At 44.1% G+C, this 21673-nt stretch overlaps 1 protein-coding gene across 18 annotated transcripts in view; it reads left to right on the top strand.

The window, feature by feature from the left end:
- LOC135896019 (uncharacterized) overlaps positions 1-21673 on the top strand; it is a 45174-nt gene that overhangs the window by 11322 nt on the left and 12179 nt on the right. For 3 of the 18 annotated variants that reach the window (XM_070525323.1, XM_070525322.1, XM_070525324.1), the window contains 2 exons: positions 14688-14745; positions 14826-15008. The exons of 2 other annotated variants lie outside the window; for them this stretch is intronic. In XM_070525323.1, coding sequence (XP_070381424.1) covers positions 14688-14745; positions 14826-15008 — 241 coding nt within the window. 13 more of the 18 variants (XR_011508459.1, XR_011508458.1, XR_011508457.1 and 10 more) reach the window with 9 other exon arrangements.

Genomic DNA, 21673 nt, shown 5'->3' with positions numbered 1-21673 from the left:
AGTATCGTGGATCAAGAACTATCTCGAAAACCGAAAGCAATGCGTAGCTGTGAATGATATTACATCTGATTACATCAACGTTTTTTTTTTTCTGGTGTTCCACAACGCTCGGTTCTTGCGCCCCTCCTATTTCTGATCTACATCAATGATATTCGTTCATGCGCTCAGCCGCCTATTCAAATGCGCCTATTCGCCGATTAACGCGTAGTGTACACAACAGTGAATACTGTAGCACGGCTGAATCTGCAGTCGTCACGGCGCACCAGTAATCCCGTGATCTGTTACCTCACGTAGGCTTCACTATATATGTAACTTGCGCAACCGCAATAAAGTTGTTGCTCGCCCAACTGCTGGCCTGGCTACATGGTAGCAGCGGTGGCAGCGAAACCCAGCCAATATGTCGATGGCGTCCGCGCTACTACCGCCCCCGAAGCCTATGGATCCGTCGCACGACCCTTGGATTGCCTGGAAAACTTGGAAAAGTGAGTTTCTGCTGTTTTCCATTGTTACGCAATTGAACAAGCAGCCAAAAGACGTTCAAGCAGCCACGTTGCTAGTTACCATAGGCGAAGAGGCTAGGAAGTCGTACAGTACCTTCAAGTTCGATGAAGCGGAAGACAGGAATGACGTTGAAGTTCTGATTAAGAAATTTGAGGATCATTACAAGCCTGCAACGAACTTAACATTCCAAGAATTCCGTTTCGGTTCAAGGAACCAAAAAGAAGGCGAGATGTTTAACGAGTGGCTAACAGAACTGCGTGTGTTAGCGAAGAACTGTGAATTTGGGGACGCACCAGTGATCCCGTGATCTGTTACGTCACGTAGGCTTCACTATATATGTAACTTGCGCAACCGCAATAAAGTTGTTGTTCGCCCAGCTGCTGGCCTGGCTACAAATACCAGAGAGGATCAGGTAAAACTAAATGATTCGTTAGCTGCTGTACAAAATTGGTGCAACATTTGTGGTGTGACGAAGAAGATCGGCAGGCTGAAAAGTCCCGTTGCCATCGCATGGCACGTACCCAGTGCGTTCGCTGGCTGCGCCCTACCTGCTGGTGCTGAGTTTGTCGCTGCTGCTCTACGAGCCGAATAAACCCCCTTTACAATTGGTGGAGGTGCTGGGTACGTGCCACGCGATGGCAACGGGGCTTTTCAGCCTGCCGATCTTCTTCGTCACAATCACCTACTCACGTCTCCGCCAATCTTGCGGCATTTTGATCCCAGCGCACCTACAGAACTTCACACTGACGCCAGTGGTGTCGGCCTTGGTGCCGTGCTCGCACAACGCAAGAACACTAATGCCGAATACGTAGTCACCTATGCCAGTCGTGCCCTCACGAAACCTGAGGCCAATTACTCAGTAACAGAAAAAGAGTGCCTGGCTATCGTATGGGCTCTTCAAAAATTTCGTCCATATGTCTACGGTCGATGCTTTGATGTGGTGGCGGATTATCACGCTCTTAGCTGGTTGTCCAACCTAAAAGACCCGTCGGGCCGCCTTGCTTGGTGGGCCCTCCGAATCCAGGAATATGATATCCGTGTCGTTTATCGCTCTGGACGTAAACACGCTGACGCCGATGCCCTCTCGCGCTTTCCAGTGACTTCAGACAGCAGCACTTCTACCGACAGACATGACATCTCACCACTTGACATCCTGGACATGGCATCGGAGCAACAAAAAGACCCATGGATCGTCATGGTGTTCGACTTTTTGTCAAATCCTCCGGCAACTTCGGCACCTCGAGCGCTACGCCGACAGGTGCAGCATTTCACAATCCGGGATGGACTTTTATACCGCCGCAACTACCACAATGAGGGCTGCAAATGGCTTATAGTAGTGCCTCGCCACCTACGACAAGAGTTCTGCTCCGCTTTTCATTCTGACCCACAGTGTGGTCACGGCGGAGTGTCAAAAACTTGCACACGGCTTTGCCTACAATATTATTAGCGAGGGATGTACACCTTCGTCCACAAATATTTACGCTCCTGCATTGCCTGCCAGCAATGCCAATGTGTCCCGCATCTCTCCACCGCATCTCTCCAACCACTTCCCTGCCCAGCTCAGCCATTTGACCGTGTCGGCATTGATATCTATGGGCCTCTTCCATCTACTGGCGCGGGCAACCGATGGATTGTTGTCGCCGTAGATCATTTGACACGGTATGCTGAAACCGCCGCCTTGCCTGCCGCATCAGCAAAAAACATCGCCTCGTTCATTATAAACAACTTCGTTCTCCGCCATGGCACACCATGTGAACTGTTGAGCGATCGGGGCTGCGTATTCCTCTCAGATGTCCTGCAGTCACTCTTATCTGAATGCCAAATTATTCACTGCACTACTACTGCTTATCATCCACAGACCAATGGCTTAACAGAACGATTCAACAGAACTCTTGGTGACATGCTATCAATTTATGTTGCATCTGACCACTCCAACTGGGACCTTGTACTTCCGTTCGTCACTTACGCATATAACACTGCCTCTCAAGCCACCACCGGATTCTCACCATTTTTTCTGCTTTACGGCCGGCCGCCATCCCTCCAGCACCATTGATACAGTTCTCCCCTACCGGCCGGACCCTGCTGAATGCTCACCTGTTTCTACGGTTGCTCAGCACGCCGAGAAATGCCACCAACTGGCCCGTTCGTTGACGTCTGCTCAACAGTGCCGCCAAAAAGAATGCCATGACCTCAATCCTCCCCCTCACCCCTTCCCCGTCGACTCACTCGTGTGGCTTTGGGTCCCGCCTGTTGCTGCTCCTGGCTTTTCGTCCAAGCTCCTCCCGAAGTACCACGGGCCCTACCGCGTAGTTGCACAAGCATTACCAATGAACTACGTGGTCGAACCCGTATCGCCATCTTCCGATCTGCGTCGTCGGGGGCGAGAGACTGTGCACATTGACCGGCTGAAGCAGTATTACGATCCGCCCGCCTCTTCCTAGGTTGCCAGGATGGCTACTCTTCAATTCCGGGGGGGATTGTGACGAAGAAGATCGGCAGGCTGAAAAGCCCCGTTGCCACCGCGTGGCACGTACCCAGTTCGTTCACTGGCTGCGCCCTACCTGCTGGTGCTGAGTTTGTCGCTGCTGCTCTACGAGCCGAATAAACCCCCCTTACAGGGGGATGAAACTGAATGCATCAAAAACTACCAGTATCTCCTTCACTCACAAGAAAAATGCGCTTCAGTTTACATACACAATAAACAATATATCACTAAGAAAATACGAGGAGGTCACATATCTCGGGGTCACTCCTACAATGAAATTAGATTGGGAAACTCATATAAATAATATGTATGACAAGGCCCTAGGTAAACTACATTTCTTGAGAAGAAAAGTTAGAAACACACCTCCTAGTGTTAAATGCACACAGAACCCTCATTAGACCCTCTTTAGAGTATGCTGACATTATTTGGGCCCCACACCAGAAGTGTTTAACCGAGAAACTAGAACGCATAAAGAACTTAGCATTGAGATTTATATATTCACAATATTCACGTCAAACAAGCATTACAAACCTGCGCGTCAAGGCTAACGTTCAATCACTGGCTCAACGTAGAATGATTTCCAGATTAAAATTTCTATGCTTACTTTATCACGGCTCCTATTGAGTACCACAAGCAACATACATTCAAGCGCCATTCAGACTTTCTGCCTGAACCAACCATAATAAATCAATACGACACCATCCCAGCCATAATAACACTCGCAAGTACTCTTTATTCCCACACGCCATTTCCCATTGGAACATACTACCCTCTAGAGCCGTAAATTGCCCATCTGCCAAAGCAATTATTGACAGTATTGAGAATCTGGAATTCGAATGGTGATATCACCTGTATTTCATATGCAGCCTCTGTAGATGCATTCTTATGGTAAACGCTGTTTCGCCTGCTTCCCGGACGGCTCATTTAAACAGTGTATATATTTATTGAGTATGTTAATTTTTGTGTGTGCTAATGCTCTTTGTTTTGGATACACTAGTTAAAGTTTATTCTTTTTTTTGTACTGTATTCCATGTTGTAACCACTCCTGCATGGGCCCGACGATGGCGTGCAGTATTGTAAAATAAATAAATAAATAAGAATGCAAAAACAATATATGTATACATATATACACATATATACATACACACACATACATATATAGATATAACAAATTTCACAGAAGTTTACAATAAACACAAGTTACCATCAGGAAACGTTCTTTTTTTTTAGAAATTATTTTACATACTTGCAAATATATATGTGCATCTATGTTAAAAAACATAAAAAAAGAAAAATCTGCATATAGGCTGCTGCTTTCGCGACAGACATCTCGGCAACGTAGCCCAGGGCGTCGTCACATCCTTGAATTTTAACAAACGTGAAGACGCCCTTTGCAGCATCCAGTTTACGACACGAAACCCTGCCACGTGGTTCGGGCACAGTCACTGCAGTGGAAACCTGGATTCTAGGAATAGTAGTTACTAGTGTGAACGTATAAACAAAATGAGAATATATGACAAGTTCTACGGAACTGTTGGAGCAGTTGACAATACACATCTATAAGAACAAATCCAATATTTTAGTTATGTTTAGAGATAACACATCAACATGTTGGTTAAAATAGTTAAGTAGGGAAGGTAGTGTATGTTTAAGGCATTGGCAGCCATATTTAGTATGTGAAAAAGGGATCTGCCATGGTGCCTGGTGACGATATGAATATGCACTTCTATTTTGTTGTAGAGTTGCCGGGGCTAGGAATGAATCGAGTTTTCCCAGCATAGCATTTCTATAGCTTAGTAATGTTTTGAATTTATATATGTCACGGGCTCTGATTATTCTGTTTTGTTGGAAAAGCTCTTGCGTATGCTCGAAAAAACAAACGTTCGCTATCGCCCGAATTGCTATCTCATGAAGTATTTCCAGCATTTGAATATTTTGCGCTGTAGTGTTACCCTATATAAGTGAACAGTAACTGAGGTGTGGATGGAGAAGAGCATGATAAATGAGACGCTTAACTTGAAAAGGTAATGCACTTCAATTGCAATTTAACACACCAACAACTTTTCATACCTTTGAGCAAATATGACTAACGTGTACATTCCAGGACATATGCTCTGTGAGTATTATGCCTAGGGTTTTTATGGATGACGTAATGTTAATTTTATACAGACCCCACACAATATTATCTGGCAATGTAGTAAAACTTCCCAGAGCATGAAAAACAACGCATTTTGTTTTGGTTTCATTGAGGATGAGGCCGTTTGCCTTAGACCATGCTCGAAGTCCATAACAAACGGAGCTTGCTATAGGTGTTATTTCTTTTAAATCTTTACCTGTAAAGAAAACAGAGCAATCATCTGCATACGGACAAATTTACACATATCGCTCACTTGTACAATATCACTAATGTAATACAGGAAAAGTATCAGGCCAAGAATGCTACCTTGGGGCACACCCGCTGTCAAAGATTTTATCTGCGATCTGTTCTCATTAATTTCAGCAAACTGACGTCGGCTTTCTAAATAAGATCAGATAAGTTCAAGTGTTATTCCTCGGAAGCCATATTTTTCCAGCTTTATCAGCAGCAATTTCTGGTTGACCCTATCAAAGGCTTTGCTGAAGTCTAAGTATAACCCTAAAGTCAGAAAATTTTTTTCAGTGTTCTCTAGAATAAGCTTCTTCTGTATAATTAAAGCAGTTTCCGTAGACCGCTTTTTCTTAAACCCGTGTTGACAGTCGGTTAGCAGGCTATGTTTTTGCGAAAAATTATCAATATGAAAGTTAAAAATTTTTTCGAGTCCCTTTGATAGCACAGGAAGTATAGATACTGGCCGATAATTGCCCATATTATTTTTGTCACCTCCTTTGTGAACTATTACTCTCGCTACCTGCATATTACGCAGGAAAACTCCGGTTGACAGGAAAATATTAAAAATGTGCATTACTGCAGTTGCAAGTAAGTCTACGACGTACTTAATTGGCCTAATTTCTAAATCATCGACGTATCGACTATGGCTATTCTTCAAGGATGGAAATGTTGTAATCATCTCAGGGATGCTAGTAGGCTTTAGGAATAAAGATTCTCTTAATGAAGCGGCATGCATTGTATCTTGAATCTCGTGATCTATGCATCCTACTTTAACAAAAAAATTGTTAAAATGGTCTGCAAGTTCTGTACCACCTACAAAAGTGCAATCAATGTTCAACGTATCTGTTTGTGTATCGACTGACTTCCGATTTAGTGCTTCGTTTATTTTCTTCCATACTTTGACACTTCTGCTATTACCTCCATGGAGTTGTTAGTTGAGTTTTCTTCTCTATTAGTTGCAGGTGTGCCTAATACAGTGTTTTCACTTTAACCTCCTTATTTGCCTTTCTTCACTCTTATTTCCACTTGAAAATTTTGAACTTTGAGTGCCTATAACCTATATTAGGAAGTAGCCGCTAGCAACACTTGGGGAAGCAGTGTTCTTTTTTATTTTAAGCATGAATGACATTGTCATTCACTGAATTTTGTGTGTAGTGCACAAAGCATCACATGGCAATAATTTCTTTGTTAAAAGAACTATAAAAGACAGACTGGCAAAGATTACTGCATATTTCATTTGGGATAAGTAAGTTGAAAACCTTGTATTGTTTTAGAATGCTTTTCTTCCCAATTAGATGTTTTACAGGAAAACATTTTGCAGCAGAAAATATGTTCCTGTGTCGTTCTTCCAAAAGACATAGTGAAACTTGTGATCCCACTTAGTGTCTGCAAAACTGAATGAATTGGTTTTATGTGTAAGATTAAATTGCCCAAATTATACGGAATTTTTAATGTTAATTATTAAGCTCAAGGATGTAATTAATGCTTTGAAACATTCGTTCTATGCTTCCATATATGTAAATGTAAGCTTTCACACAGTGAACACACTAAATTAGAAATATGCCTGCTATCCATGCTTTTTGCGCGTTGAAGGAACTTGCATGCTTTTGCATGTTTAGCAAATTGCCTTTCATTCTGTTTATACGGCATAATTTTCTCACCTATACTAGTAGCTACAGTGTACTGAGGTTGAGTGCCAAGGCAAGGAACCCAGAAGTTTTATGGGAATAACTACCCAAAATTACTGTCGATGGATCTGGCAGTGGGGGCGGTTCAGGAAGTGCACTGAAACTTGGAAATTAATGTTCAGTGTGACCTGCAGCATTCTGGAGTGAGGGTCTGCGCTGGAAGGAAACTATGAAATATGTTAGCAACTAGTCAAACATTGTTTTAACACCAATGAGTGCTTTTAATGGTGCACAATGGGAAAGGACAACCAGTGACATCGATGCGAGCCTTCCGACTCTAAAGTTTGCTCTATGCATTCCTCTGTGTCGTTTCATCAATGGCAACAGGGCAGGCGCATACGCTGTAATTTTTTTTCGAGGGGGGGGGGGACAACCTTAGGTCTCCTTCCTATGCAAATTAGGGGAAGGGTACCTTTATTATACAAATATGAATAATGCCCACCATTCACCATAAAGACACATAAGGCCTGTGAGATACACCTCTCCTTTACATGGCAAACAAGGAACCACATCAAATGGACTCACGCTGGAAAGAACTGCAGGAAGAACTCTACCAAGAACAAGTAAACAAGTGAAAATGTAAATGAAAGATTTCTATAGTAGAATACATAGCAACCATGGCACGTGAACCGCGCGGGGTTGTGTTGCTTAGCCAGCCAATCACAAAAGCAAACAAAATCATCGTCATGTGGCCTTTTCAACAATGCATCCTACTTGATAGATCCGGAGAGTCTGCTGTTCTTGAAGAGCCTTTTCATCAGCGGAAGCAGTGAGGTGTGCAACAGGCATGGACAAAGTGTATGGAGTCTGAGCATTTCACTCTTCAAAAGTCTGCGGTACAGTTCATTTCACTGCTGAACCCGTTTTACTCATGAAACTTCACTGCCAACTGCACTGAAACTTGAAAACAAATAGTTGCAGCAAAGCAAGCATTTTATAATTTTCAGTTCGAAAAGAATTCGACTTTCGCCATTATACTTTAATAAGCGAGGGAAAATGTATAAAATTTTGCGCTAATAATTTTATTTTTGTGGTCACCGCCTTATTTGCCTAACAGGAAAAGTTTGAAGTATGGATTATTTGCAGCCTCGCAGAGGAACAGTGGCTGGCGGTTATGAGGCCGTGGGCGGGGCTTCGCTGCATACTTAAGTTGCATCCGACTATAGTTTCGTTTTTTGAATTACCTCTAGCAGAATGATAGAGAAATATATATTTGCGGAACATATTTGCGGAACAATCACATTTTTTTTTTATCCCTCGTATACTGCTCTACTAAGTGCCAAACTGACTCTTATTGTTATTTGGGAAGTTGTGTAACGATGCGTGGCCACCAGTCCCGTGCAACAGGATAGACCGCAGGACGCTGTGGTTCTGGACATGCTGCACCCACTGTGAAAGGTTAGAAAAAAGCCCACATAAGCACAGCAGAGAAGTGGCAACATTAGGCGGTTTGACTGATAACTGTACAAGCGTCATTCAAGACACACGGAATTGTTCCTCACTTCTGGCGGCATTTACAGTAACGAACGGCACACGCGTTATCAGCATGATAGCATTGCCTGTGACTTTCCTGTCGGGAATGATAACGCGCATGCCGTTCGTTACTGGAAAGTACCGGGCTCGCCGCGTTAAAGAAAGGAAATGTGGACAAGCAGATGACGATTATCGTTGTGTGGCAAGAGGGTGTAATTATGCTTAAGAGTGTATGCTAGCCACCATACCCTTAATATAAACATATCTTCTCTTTAAAAAAAAAAAAAGATTAACACAGCGATTTTTGTCTGGCGACAAAAAAAAAAAGAAGAAGAAAGTTGCTTCCAAAGGTTGTGCGCATCTATTAGCGGCGAGAATTAGGAGTGGCGCCCTCTCGCGAGTGACGTCACGGCCAAGACGCCGCTCGCTCCGGCTCGCTCGGCTGCCGCGCGCGCTCGTTCCCTTCGTGTATGCTTGAGGTATGGGTGGCTCGAGCCGTACGTATTGAAGAATACGTCGGCTTCTTTCAGCTGCCATACCTTAACCACAGTTTCCTCTTCAAAGGCGTGTGAGTCGAGAAACTTTGCGGCTTGGATATCGCAAGCTAAGTAGCGTTAAAGGGGTCTACTAGGTTTTGCAATGCATATATGCGCCGTGTCTATCAGTAAATTTTAACTAAAAAAAGAATATCTGCAAATTCAACGCGCGAAGTTGTGTATGATGCTTCGCTAAACACTTAACATTCATTTAGTATTTAGCTATGAGATAAGAAAAATTTGGTAATTGGCGTCAACATGTTATCCGATGTTCAAAGACACTGCCCAGCGAAGCTGTCATCACGATTCCTATTACTCTGGTGTGTTGTTCTATTCAAATATGGGCATTCATTGTTGCGTAAAAAAATAGTTAGGCGCGCATTTCTTATGAAAAAGTTTGCTGCTACTTTCATCCCCCTCTGAAACAGGCCTCCAAAAAACGAATTGCTCATGGCTGCTAACACGACGGCGCGTCATGTAGAGTATTTACATAGTTAATTCACAAACACCATAGTAGCAATCACCTGAGAGAAAAGTTTCGTTGTTAAGATCGAGAGCCACTGAATTGAAAGTGATGAAATGTTTCATAGTGGCCCTCAGTAGCCTTTATCGACAATATGGCACACCCCTGATCACGTAACGGTAGCAATCGACTGTCCGTATGGCGAGGCACGCTATGTTCGCGAAACCCATCAGTTCACTACAACTTCGAATTAAAACCATAAAGCATTTTTTTACAGCGCCAACTGGAATGGCTAAAGTATTCTCGAGCTACTACACCGCAGCTTAGATTGCCTACAAAAGGAAAATTCAAGCACCTTCTGTCTCACAATGTCTCGATCCAGCGTTATTTAATTATACAAACGGATAACAATTCGCTTCGTCGGTACATAAATTAAGGCTAAATTAAGTTTGCTCCAATCCAATCGCAAACATTCATAAAGAAAGCACCACAAGCCTTGCATATACTTTCACTTGATTTCTGACCCTCCACCGGGGGAATTTCGATATCTTGAATATGTCCCATACTACTAGTCATTGACGCTTCGACGTCTTTCTGGCTGCAGCTATGCGGTCCAGCAGGCATGCTTCACTAAAAAAATTGGGCCGAGCAGCCTGTGTCTGTTCGCCAAACAGATTCGTCATGTATATTCCTCAAGCAACAAGCACCAGTAAATTTCTCAAGTGAGTTTGATTTGATTTGATTTATTAATTTCCATTTGCACACACACATGTACAGAGGAGTGGTAAATGGAGGTGGATGAGGGAAAAAAGCCGCACAGACGTGGCTTGAGGTAACCTCACCCCCTTAGGTACAATATGGCTGCATGGGGTAACACATCAAGCGCCATATAAATTACATTTATATAGTGGCCATAAAACATTGCAGTTATACAATATATGAAAGAACAGTAAAATATTTCCACAATAACAATGCAAAACACACTGCGGCATTGAAATAAATAAATGATATACACTAGGTAACATAGACAAAAAAAGAGGAACATAACATACATTATTAATCATTAGCAAACGCGCTCTAAAGAGGCGAGTTGAACGTGTAGCACGGAAAAGGGAATATATATTGGTACATTCCTATTTGTACTCTGTAAATAGCTGTAAGCCTTCATTAACTTTACTTCAAGTTTCCGCCGCTTAAAAAAAATAAACATGTGAAGAACCGCCTAATGTTGACAAGCAGGTAAAGAAGCAAGTGAGGCGTGTAGAATCTAAGCTCCAGTATTAGTTAAGTCCCCGTGCTACTGCCGAGCGTTTCTGTGAGGAAATGCAAAAATTCGATATTATACCATGAACTACTCGTTGTGAGCAAACCTGTTTTAGCGGAATAAAATCAACGTGACTGTTGTAGAAGTCATATATAGCCAGCTTTGTGACATACTTGTTGCACCGCGGCAGGTATGGTATCATAACTGGATTCCTATAGGCTATGCTTTTGTGATTGTCTATCCGCGTATGAAAAACCCGCAATGGGCTGGTCTGCGTCGCTTCGGCTGGCACTGTAGCGTTGCCTTCGAGAGCTGCATTGTTGTCTAAGAACTTAGCTCTTTGAATAAATGTTCGCAAAGGAAGACGTCGTAAAAATATATTTGAGACGACCACCATAAGTATACAAGCAGAGAGAACGAGGGCGAACAAACGAAAACACCGCAGAAAGCGCCCGGACAACGCCCGAACTGTAGCAGACGACAGGCGCGAGTCCGTGCCCTGACGTCACGCGAGCGGCGCTCGCAGCGCCGCTCGTGTTCGTTCTCGGGGCTAATAGCCAAGCCGATCCATGCCTAAAGCTTCCCAAAATGGCCGATTGCATCGTCGAAGTCGTTAATACACTCAGGTTCACTTGATTTTTCGCTGCATTGGAAATGCAAGCGGTTAATTTCGCCGAATGAAATGTCTCGACGCTTTTCAGCGCCCGTCTCGTGCTTCTGAAAAGAGCTTGCGGTATTGGCGTGAACAGACAGGCAAGTGGACGTATTTATTCTACAGTTATTGAACAGTTACTTATCGATGCATCTTGAAGTTAGCCTAGAAGCTGTCGTTAAAAGTTCCGTCTTTCAGTAGACCTTGTGCAGCGTACTCTCAGCTCAATACGAAATTCTTTACTGCGTTCTCGAGTTTTGTTTAACGGTAATGAGAAGGAGTTAGATAATGCACATAGGCAAGGTTTTGTCTGGTCTTGCAGGAGTCCCAGGTGCTTTTTGCGCCGCGTACACTGTCGCAATCGTTACACGTCTGAGGAACCAGACTGGCGGCGCATAGGTAAAGCCGGCTGCCAGTGCAAGCCGCAGTCCCCTACATTGTCGCTATAAAGAGGAAATTTGTACGTGTACTAAGGGTACGCAACGTTTCTTTGTTCAGTATAATTTGGCGGTGCCTCCAGCAGAGAAAATGTGGATCCCGTACTGCTCCTTCGGTTTGGGCTCGGCAATGCCTCCGCGTGGCGGGCGCGTTTAAGAGGAAGTTTTAGCTCGGGTGTTCCAATCTAAATACATGTAAACGGAGTATTCGTTTTTCTCGGCAACCACTGCACCAAATTTGACGAAGTTTATTACATTTAAAACAAATGCTTAGAATCTAGAATTTCTGCTGGGTACACAAAAGATTTAAGCGAAACAATTAAAGCAGAGCGGGGCATGGTGCTTTCAGTGCCCAATTTTTTATACCATGTAGTCTGCGTCAGTCTGATAAAAAGGTCAACAAAGAGTGATACTGCACTAAATCAAGTAGCTTGAAATTGGGAGACATACTAGGGATGCTTCTGCAGCAGACATGATTGGCCAGAGAGGTTAACAATGTACAGCTGCTTGCAGTGACCAAATGCACAGCACCATCAGTTTTGTGCCATGCTATAGTTCTATCAAAACCGCCTAAAATTCTTGCAGCTTTTTAGGAAAGGATTAGTGGCACATAACAGTGTGCCTATTTTTCCTGTTTTTTGAATGTATATTTTGCTCCCACGTAGCTGATGTGACTCAAAGGTTTATAGTCCTGAAAGCTTGTTTGCTTTGTTATGAATGTTACCAAAAACTTACGTGTGCAAGCTTACCCCTGCCCACACTAACGCAGACCCAGTGAGTTTATTTAGTATGGAAAGCTAAAACAATGTAGTGGCTGCACTATTGTTATGAATCTGTTGTAATGATAGATGTTGCTGATTTTATGGAGTGCTTGTTTTCATCACTCAGGATATTACCCAAAATGCTAGGAGGCAGAAAAAAAAAAAAAGATGTATATGTTGTTCACAAGATATGGTTGAGTAGAGACTGGGTGGTGGCAACCGATTGAGGGAACGAGCTCACCTGCGGATCTTGCGACCACAAGAGGTTCAAGTAGATTTTATCGCATTAAAGTGCAACAAGTGACTAGAAAAAAAAGCCTGGGCATGTCATCAAAAGATACCGTTGGGAACAAAAGTCTATGGATCTACACACACCATGAAATACCCAAATTTCTTTTCTTACTTCCCATGTTGGCATACACTGGTCCACAGTAAAGTTGCAAAATGGGGCGGGCCCTCCATTTCATTCCTACTTGACAAAGTTGAGATTTCTTAATTCCACTCTTTTTAACTCCCCAGAATGCCAAGAGTTGTACTATTTCTCCAACTTTAAATGAAATTCTTACTATAGTTGTTTACTAGTTGTGCCTTTCAACAAAAAACTTATTTTTGAAATTCTAACAACATTGCAGATAATGTTATGCTTCTTTAACAAGAACATATTTGCTTTGTGACCTTTCATTTTTGCAGTGCGTTGCGAGCTGCATAATCTCTCTCATATCTACTCTTCTTGACAGTACATGCATGTTACCTGCGCAAGTGTAATTTATGAATAAATAATGTGATTGCAGAATATATTCAGTAATGTTAATCTATAATGGCATCAATTGGGCAGGTGTAGTTGGAATGGAACTGGCACAGTCCTGTAGTGCTAAACCTTTTATATAAACCTAAACCTTTAAAACAGGTTTGCCAATTACTCTAAACTAGACTAGGCCAAATTTTTTTACATTTATAAGTTTTTACTGAATACTGGCTCTTTCATTATCTACCTATAGGTCACTATCTCTGCCGTGGTACTTACCAACAAAATGGTATTCTACTTATCGTGAAATTCTGAAGTCCTGGAGACTGTTCCAATGAGGAGCTTTAATTGCACTTAAACACTAACCTTTAGTTGCCAAGAATGATTCTATTTAGCAAGAGCATGCTTGGACTATGACACAAGGATGGAGGCCAAAAAAGTTACTGCCCTTCCACTGCTGTGAAGCGGGGTGCAAGCGAAGCTTGGGATCTGAGGCTCTTTGTAACGCCTCACGGCGAGGGCGGCACGTCAACGTCGACCCCTTTCTCGAATGAGTTCCCGGTGCCATCAATCAAACACTGCCTGTTCTTTGGCCAAACGCACAACACGTGGCCTGCTCCCACTGCCATTCCTTCAATGCAGCCTGCTCTTTGGCAGAACAGACCAAACACGGCCTCCCCATCTGACTGCTGGGCCTGAACTGGTGTGGGAAACTGCGGGTGTAGGGCGAGCAAACACGCGAACACACCCTTTCCCTCCTCTGGAAGAAGGGGATGCCCGTGATTGGCTCATGCCTTGCGCTGCTTCTACTTACCCACCTTAAAGGCAGCGTTTGATGAACTGACAGTGGCTGAATCGGTTAGCGTGGTGGTCTCGCGATCCGGAGGTCGGTGGTTCGAATCCGCAGCCTGATAAGCAATTTCTATTTTTGCGCAGCTTGGGTTTTTTCGCGCGGTAACACCGACACCAGTGAGGCAATACAAGCTTCTGTTAAAAAGGTCGCAAATGGTTGCATCTTATGCCCGTTCCTGTTGATGTGGACATTCAGTGTTATTTTTCACTGTCAGAAGTATCCTTGAAGAAAGGGGGGGGGGGGTCAACAAAGTATCAGCACTAAAGAAGCAACGTCGACGTACATGGTAGTTGAAATAAATCGATGATTAAATGTTGATTATGCTGTCATGTACGACGCACAAATTGTTAGATGGATCTGGCGAGCTTCAAGCTCACGTGTCAGCACTCTCATTGGCCTGTTGAGCATGTTGAGCCGACGCCGCTACGACAATGGGACGCTCACCGCTTCTGTTGTAACAGTTCCTCCTGCTCGGGCTGACCTGCCGGCCTCCCGTCATTCTGGAACTTGGCTCCGTGGGTGTGTCACGTACCTTGGACGCGCATGCGTGGTCCCCTTGGCCGAGCCCTGTCAACAATGGTATCGTCGATCTACCGCAGAACGAGGGAGCGCCTACGTGCGGCACCAGCTTTGGCGGATGACGGAATCATCACCTGGCAACGCGGGCAATGCACCAGCACGAACATCGGATCCGGCGCGCAATATAAAAGCCCGCCACAACTGCTCTCTGCTGGGCATGACGCCGCTACGACAATGGGACGCTCACCGCTTTGTTGTTACAGGTTAGTTACCTGGACAATACCAGTGGCTATAAGTGCAATAATCGCTGTCTAATAGCGGTGTCGTGCCCGATTGAGCTCTATGACAGTGTCAAACGCGCACTCTGCTGCTTTGTGCGACTTGTTGCGATTGATGCTGTCTGGGGATGTCGAACTTAATCCTGGACCTGAAGATTCTGTTTTAGACATTGTACGCAGGATAGCAGCAGGCCAAACTGCAATTTTGGTGGAGCTTAAGGGGATAAAAGAGAAGCAGGACGCCACAGACGTTGAGGTGAAATGCCTTAAGGACAGAGTCGCCACTCTCAAGTCCACCCTTAGCCTACGTGAAACCTTTGGGACAGACATACCTGACGGCATCCAGTCATTTTCACGCCAGTTAAAAACCATAGCTTCAAGGTGCGAGGACGCCGAAAACAGATTACGTAGATCAAATTTACTGTTTTTTGGCATCAGCGATGAGTCCGGTGAAGATTGGACGACTTCAGAGCAAAACGTCGTCAAACTCTGCGCTGAAAGGCTGGGGCTTACTTTATCAAGCGACCAGTTTGAACGAGTGCACAGAATTGGTCGATTCGCTCATGACAAATGCAGGCCAATAATCGCTAAGCTTGTCACATTTAAAGACAAACAGAATATTTTGGCTTCTGCAAGGAAGCTAAAAGGCTCCCGCTGATCTGTCCGCGAGGATTTTGCGCCAAGCACTCACTTAGCAAGAAAAAAGCTGTTAGAATATGCAAGAGCACAGGACAAACCCTGCAAACTTTCACTTGACAAGATGCGCATTAACAACAAGGAATACATGTACGATGTTGATAGAGACACCGTCGTATTATGTAACAGATAGCTAAAGAAATCTACGGGGGCGCAGGTCCCTAAACTTCCCTCTTCTACTGAATCATCTCGTTTGCTCACAATATCGTACACTAACATACGCAGCATACTAAATAAGCGCGATATATTTTGTTCCTTTATAGAAGATAGCAAACCCGACGTTCTAGCTCTAACAGAAACATGGCTACACCACGATGTTTCAGATAGTGAAATTTTTATAGAAAGTGACATATTCAGCATTTATCGGCATGACCACAATGATAAAAAGGGCGGTGGTGTCTTACTTGCAATATATAAAAGGATTTCTTCTTATGAAGTTGACACCTCATCACTTGAGATTATCTGGGCTGCCTGTCAAACCATTTGTGGAAACATATTAGTTGGTGTCTGTTACCGCCCCCCTGAAGTGTCCCTTCCATTTGTTGATAAACTACGCGAAAGCATTGTTACTGCCATGCAGAAATGTTCAACTAGTTATGTTTATCTGCTTGGCGATTTCAATTTTCCCCAAATCAATTGGCCATGCTTGTCATCGTCGTGCAAGCACGCAACCGATTTCATTGAATTAACCTTGGACTTAAATCTTTCTCAGGTAATCAATCAACCCACCCGTGACAATAACCTCTTAGATTTGGCACTAACTACCGCACCTGAAACCGTGTGTCCTGTGTTAATTTCTGACGGTTTGAGTGACCATAAGCTGCTTCAGCTGACGCTCCGAATTCCCATGTTATTCACTGGGTTTCAACATAAAAAAATTCGGGATTACAACAAAGCTAACTACGTTTCCATCAACAGTGACTCATTCTTTCCGTCTTTTTCCCAACGTTCCGTTAACGAAAACTGGATACTTTACAAAGACAAATATATTCCGTACGTTTCGGCAGCGAACGACAAATCTAAACCATGGTTCAATAAAAAACTTCGAACACTACGTAATAAAAAAAAAAAACGTCTGTACCGCAATGCTATAAATCGGGAGAGTCCTCATGGAGCAAGTACAAAAATTTCCTTAGTGAGTACACTTAAGCCTTACGCACTTCTAAAGACAAGTACTTCGCTCACGACTTACCTTCTCTCCTGAAGACTAATCCGCAAAAATTTTGGCAACCGTTAATACCCGGTCACACTTCTGATATTTCTCTGCTAGACGACAAACAACAACCTCTTTCAGACGGGGAATGTTCATCACTATTTAATGCATATTTTTCTTTTGTTTTTACGAGGGAAGACCATTCTGATATTCCAGTGGTTCCGGATTACGATTACCCATTTATGGCACCCATAAATATCTCAACTGAAGGCATTGTTAGCCTCATTAATGGACTTAATACCACATCTGCTTGTGGTATTGACAATATTAACACTAAGCTATTAAAAAACACAGTATCTACTTCAAGTGTCATCCTATATCATATCTTTAAAGGGACACTAAAGGTTACTATTAAGTCAACGTGGACTTTTGAAATACCATCACAGAAACTTCGAAACGCTTGTTTCGTGGCAAGGAGAGACTTATTTTAAGAGAAAATGCGTTCTGAAGCGTCCGCGTACCTCTAGCGCAGTTGAAATCGCCCGCCCTCCGATCGAGGAGAACTGACATCATGGTCTCATAGTGACGTTGCGCCATCGGTGAGTAGAACGGCGTCCGCAGACGGCGCTACGGCTTTTCTGCGCAAAACGCAAACGTGCGGCCAGAAACAGAGCCAAGACAGAGCCGACAGCAGAGCGAAAGCGGGAGTATGGTGGCTAGCGGAAGGAGAAACTAATTACGTCCCACGGCACACGGAAAGTCCGTTTTCGTTAAACTATAGGCTGCGGCGAGCTCGCAGCGTGGTCGGCGTGGTCTGTGAGAAGTGACGAGCCTTTCCGCACTCGCAACAGGGCATAAAAAAGTGCGAATCGACGCAAAACTCGGCCTAGAAACGTGCTTCGCCATAGCCGACCCAGATGTCGTTTCCCGCACCGCCACCAGGCACCGCTACTATACCTCAAGCTCCAGTGCAAGACGCCCATAAGCTGGTACTTCATTCTATGACGCAAACTTCGACGCTCGTCGCAATGGACCCTGACACCGACAGATTGGCTCGCGATGGTGGGCTCAACTTCAGCGATTTGAGCACCGACGAGCGCGACCTGCTGCTGAGGGCTCGCACTGCCGGCGTCGTTGCGTACTACGACGGCGGCCTCGACAACGGCTCTCCGGAGCGGGAAAGCACCGAGGGCTTCCCACGACATCACATGGACGTGGCATTCTCGCTGCTTGTTCCAAATGAAAGTTTCGCAAGCCAGCAGAACCCTCACAGCACGACGCGATAACGAAAGTACTGAAACTCCAAAGCGTGCACGGCGCAGAGTCGAGCGAAAACGAAACCTTTCGACCATCCATACTACTGAAGGGTAACGTCAAAATCTTATTTTTTGTTAGAATCGAGTAGACGTAGACAAGTAGCATTTTCTTCCGTCTTATCGAATGAAATGATATTTTTAATACGAGTAGTGGAGTATTAGTAACATAAATTAAGGGGAGACCTTTCGTCATCGGTTTAGTACCGGAATGTCGCTGGGGGGTCTCAAATCGTGTCATGCATTTACCTCAATTTCTCGGTTACTAAAGCTCTGTTCGCGATTATATTGACGCCTTAGACGTTCTAGAACATTGCTCTACCACTTTAACTTGACTTTCTGGTAACCTGTAGTGTCCTTTAAGCAGTCCTTGTCGTCTGGTGTCTTGCCCGTTGACTGGAAGATTGCGAAGGTTGTCCCCATTTTTAAAACTGGAGATAGACATAGGCCTGAAAACTATCGCCCAATATCGCTAACATCTGTGTCATGCAAACTATTTGAACACATAATCGCCTCGCACATTTACATGCACCTAGAAAAAAATAACTTTTTCTTTCAGAAACAGCATGGCTTCAGGAAAGGTCTATCTTGTGAAACACAGTTACTAGAATTTACCACCGATCTACATAGCAGTATGAACAACAGTCAACAAATAGACGCCATTTTCCTGGACTTTTTAAAAGCATTTGATCGCGTTGCCCATTGCTGGCTCATTTCTAAAATATCTCATCTAGGTATCGACTCACTAACCCTTTCTTGGCTTAGAAACTTTTTCTCCTTCTCCTGTCACTGAGGTCACGTCTGCTGTACCACAGGAGAGTGTGTTAGGGCCTCTGCTTTTCCTAATATTTATTAACGACCTACCTTCAAACATTTCCTCCTGCATACAACTGTTCGCCGACGATTGCGTTGTTTACCGACAAATTAATTCTATTAACGATCATACTGCCTTGCAGCATGACCTTCACATTATTACCGACTGGTGTAATATATGGAAAATGTCTCTTAACCCTTACAAATGTAATAATATATCATTCTCACGCAAGTGCACTAGCTCCATATTCACATACACCATAAATAACACGAACCTGTCACGTACCACTACTTACAAATACCTTGTGTAAACCTCACTAGTAACCTTTCTTGGTCTCCGCATATCACTACAATTTGCGCAACTGCATCTAAAACCCTTGGCTTTCTGAGGCGCAACTTGCAGAATTCATCTGCTGACGTGCGTAAATTAGTATACCTGACATTTGTACGCCCGCAATTAGAATTTGCATCAGCTGTATGGTCACCACACCAAGAATATTCAATAACCATGCTGGAACGCATCCAGAACAGAGCTGCCCGACATATAACTCGGAATTTTGATCGAAAGTCAAGTATAACGCAGATCAAGCTCAATATTTCTTTACAGCCCCTAGACATCCGCCGGAAGATTGCTTTGCTCTGTCTATTTCACAAATATGTTCATTCTGATAAGCCATGCATATTACCCCTCAAGATTACATAATCATTTTAGCTTCTAGCGCATTTTCGGTAAAACCACTGCTTTCAATTTATCTGCTGTACCTCGTGGCATATCCCACTGGAATGGTCTTCCCGATGATATCGTCACGATAACTGATCGTAAAATATTTCGTGAACGCCTGTGCGTGCTTTTTACATAATCTCCTTCCTTTTATATATCTGCTATGCTTGATCATGCTGTGCTTTGTTTTGTTTTTAGTTCAGCCACTGTACAGTTGTCTTAGGTTTATTTTTGAGTTGTTTCCATTGTACTTAACAGTTCTTTGTTACATTGCCCCCCTTACTCAATACCCGACAGGGCCTGTAAGGTGTTTTCTAAATAAATAAATAAATAAATAAAAAATGTGCAGCGTCGGTAAGATTAGCATTTCCTCTCTTCATGGTGGATCTACACGACGGACGGCGCATCACGTGACTACGCGTCACGGATTTGTGCCGTCCGCGCGTCATCCGCGACCCCCACGGACAACAAATGCCGTGCTATTTTTCGCATCCGGATTTTGGGAGTCGAATGCTGCGGATTTAGCCTAGCATGCTCTACAGTCTGGCAACAAGCGCGGCTTTGGGATCTTTCTGAAACAGCTTCATCGCTGCTGACACCATTCGTGTCTGTTCGCGAGCGTGCGATTCGCACAAGAGCGACTGAAATGAACCTGAGTGGATGAGGTAACTTTGTTCTTACATCTCGTGGAGCAGTTCGCCGCGTTGTGGGACATGGCTCTCACCGATTACGCGGACACGAGAGCGTAACAAGACCTCTTTCGATGAAACAAGCACTCGTCATCATCTAATTCGGACAAAACGACAGCCATTGCGGCCAACCGTCGTTTCCTTTCGATTGCCATTTTCATTCAGAGTGAAAAACACGTATGACAAAGTCTTTGTTACACCGATGGCGCCATCTAGAGTGAGTAGAAACAAGCAATCATAATAACTTACGTCCACTGAGATCCGCCCGGGCCGCCACAACATCGTCGAGGCCATGTTCAGCCATACAGCCACTCTAAGCCTACACGCAGAGAATCTGAGTATCTCTTTCGGAAACGGTGCCCACTCATCACGAATAGATTGCTGTCGAAGCTTCTGGGCACAAATATAAACCAAATACAAGCCTCAGTTTGAAAATTACGGGTCACACAGTGGACGATGACGACTTGACAGGTTCGAGGCGGACGGCAGTCGCTTCGGGTGGTGCCGCCATGTTTATTTTTCCGGCGCGGTCGTCTGCTCAGTCCGTCCGTCGTCTGGATGGGCTTCGCAGCCAGACGGGTGGCGGATTAAGCGTCCGCGGCACAGATTTGCACGGAGCCGTCCGGCGTGTGGATACACTATCAGCGTTGACTGCTGCATTGTGGCGTGGTGGAGCACTGCCATTACGAATCCCCTCACAAACTATGAGCTACCAAGCTGCACTAAGACCAGTGCACCAGTTTCAAGGATTACAGCACGCATGCATGCGCACTCAGATGTGCATACATACAAATTCTTGATTACGTCTCTCATTGTACTGTTACACTAAGGTATGTTTTAATACTGGATAAAATTGCTGCTTACTTTGCACATCACATAGCATTAATTATAAAAAATTCAGCATGTGCATATTATAGCCGGCTATAAAAAAAAAGTTACGGGGCTCCTTCCAACACATCATGCTATGTTTCGCAAGCTGTTCCAACAATTAAATAGATGATTACACAATGGTGGTCGCTTTTCATAAGTTAGCTTCGCTGGAATACATCCGTGTTAGTGGCAAAGCATACGAATTTGGTTTCGTGTCTTGGTGAACTGTGCAAGCTATTTCCGGCCCAAATTTCTTTTTAAAGAGTTGCACGCATTCACCATCATCATCATCCTACCTTAAAGTTCAATGCAGAACGAAGGAGCCTCCCTGCAATTATCATTGTCTTGCACTAGCTGATGCGAACTTGTGCTTTCAAATTTCATCATCTCACCTA

The sequence above is a fragment of the Dermacentor albipictus genome, chromosome 9 (assembly GCF_038994185.2).
Source record: "Dermacentor albipictus isolate Rhodes 1998 colony chromosome 9, USDA_Dalb.pri_finalv2, whole genome shotgun sequence".
Classification (NCBI taxonomy): domain Eukaryota; kingdom Metazoa; phylum Arthropoda; class Arachnida; order Ixodida; family Ixodidae; genus Dermacentor; species Dermacentor albipictus.
This window is presented reverse-complemented; position numbering and strand designations above follow the sequence as displayed.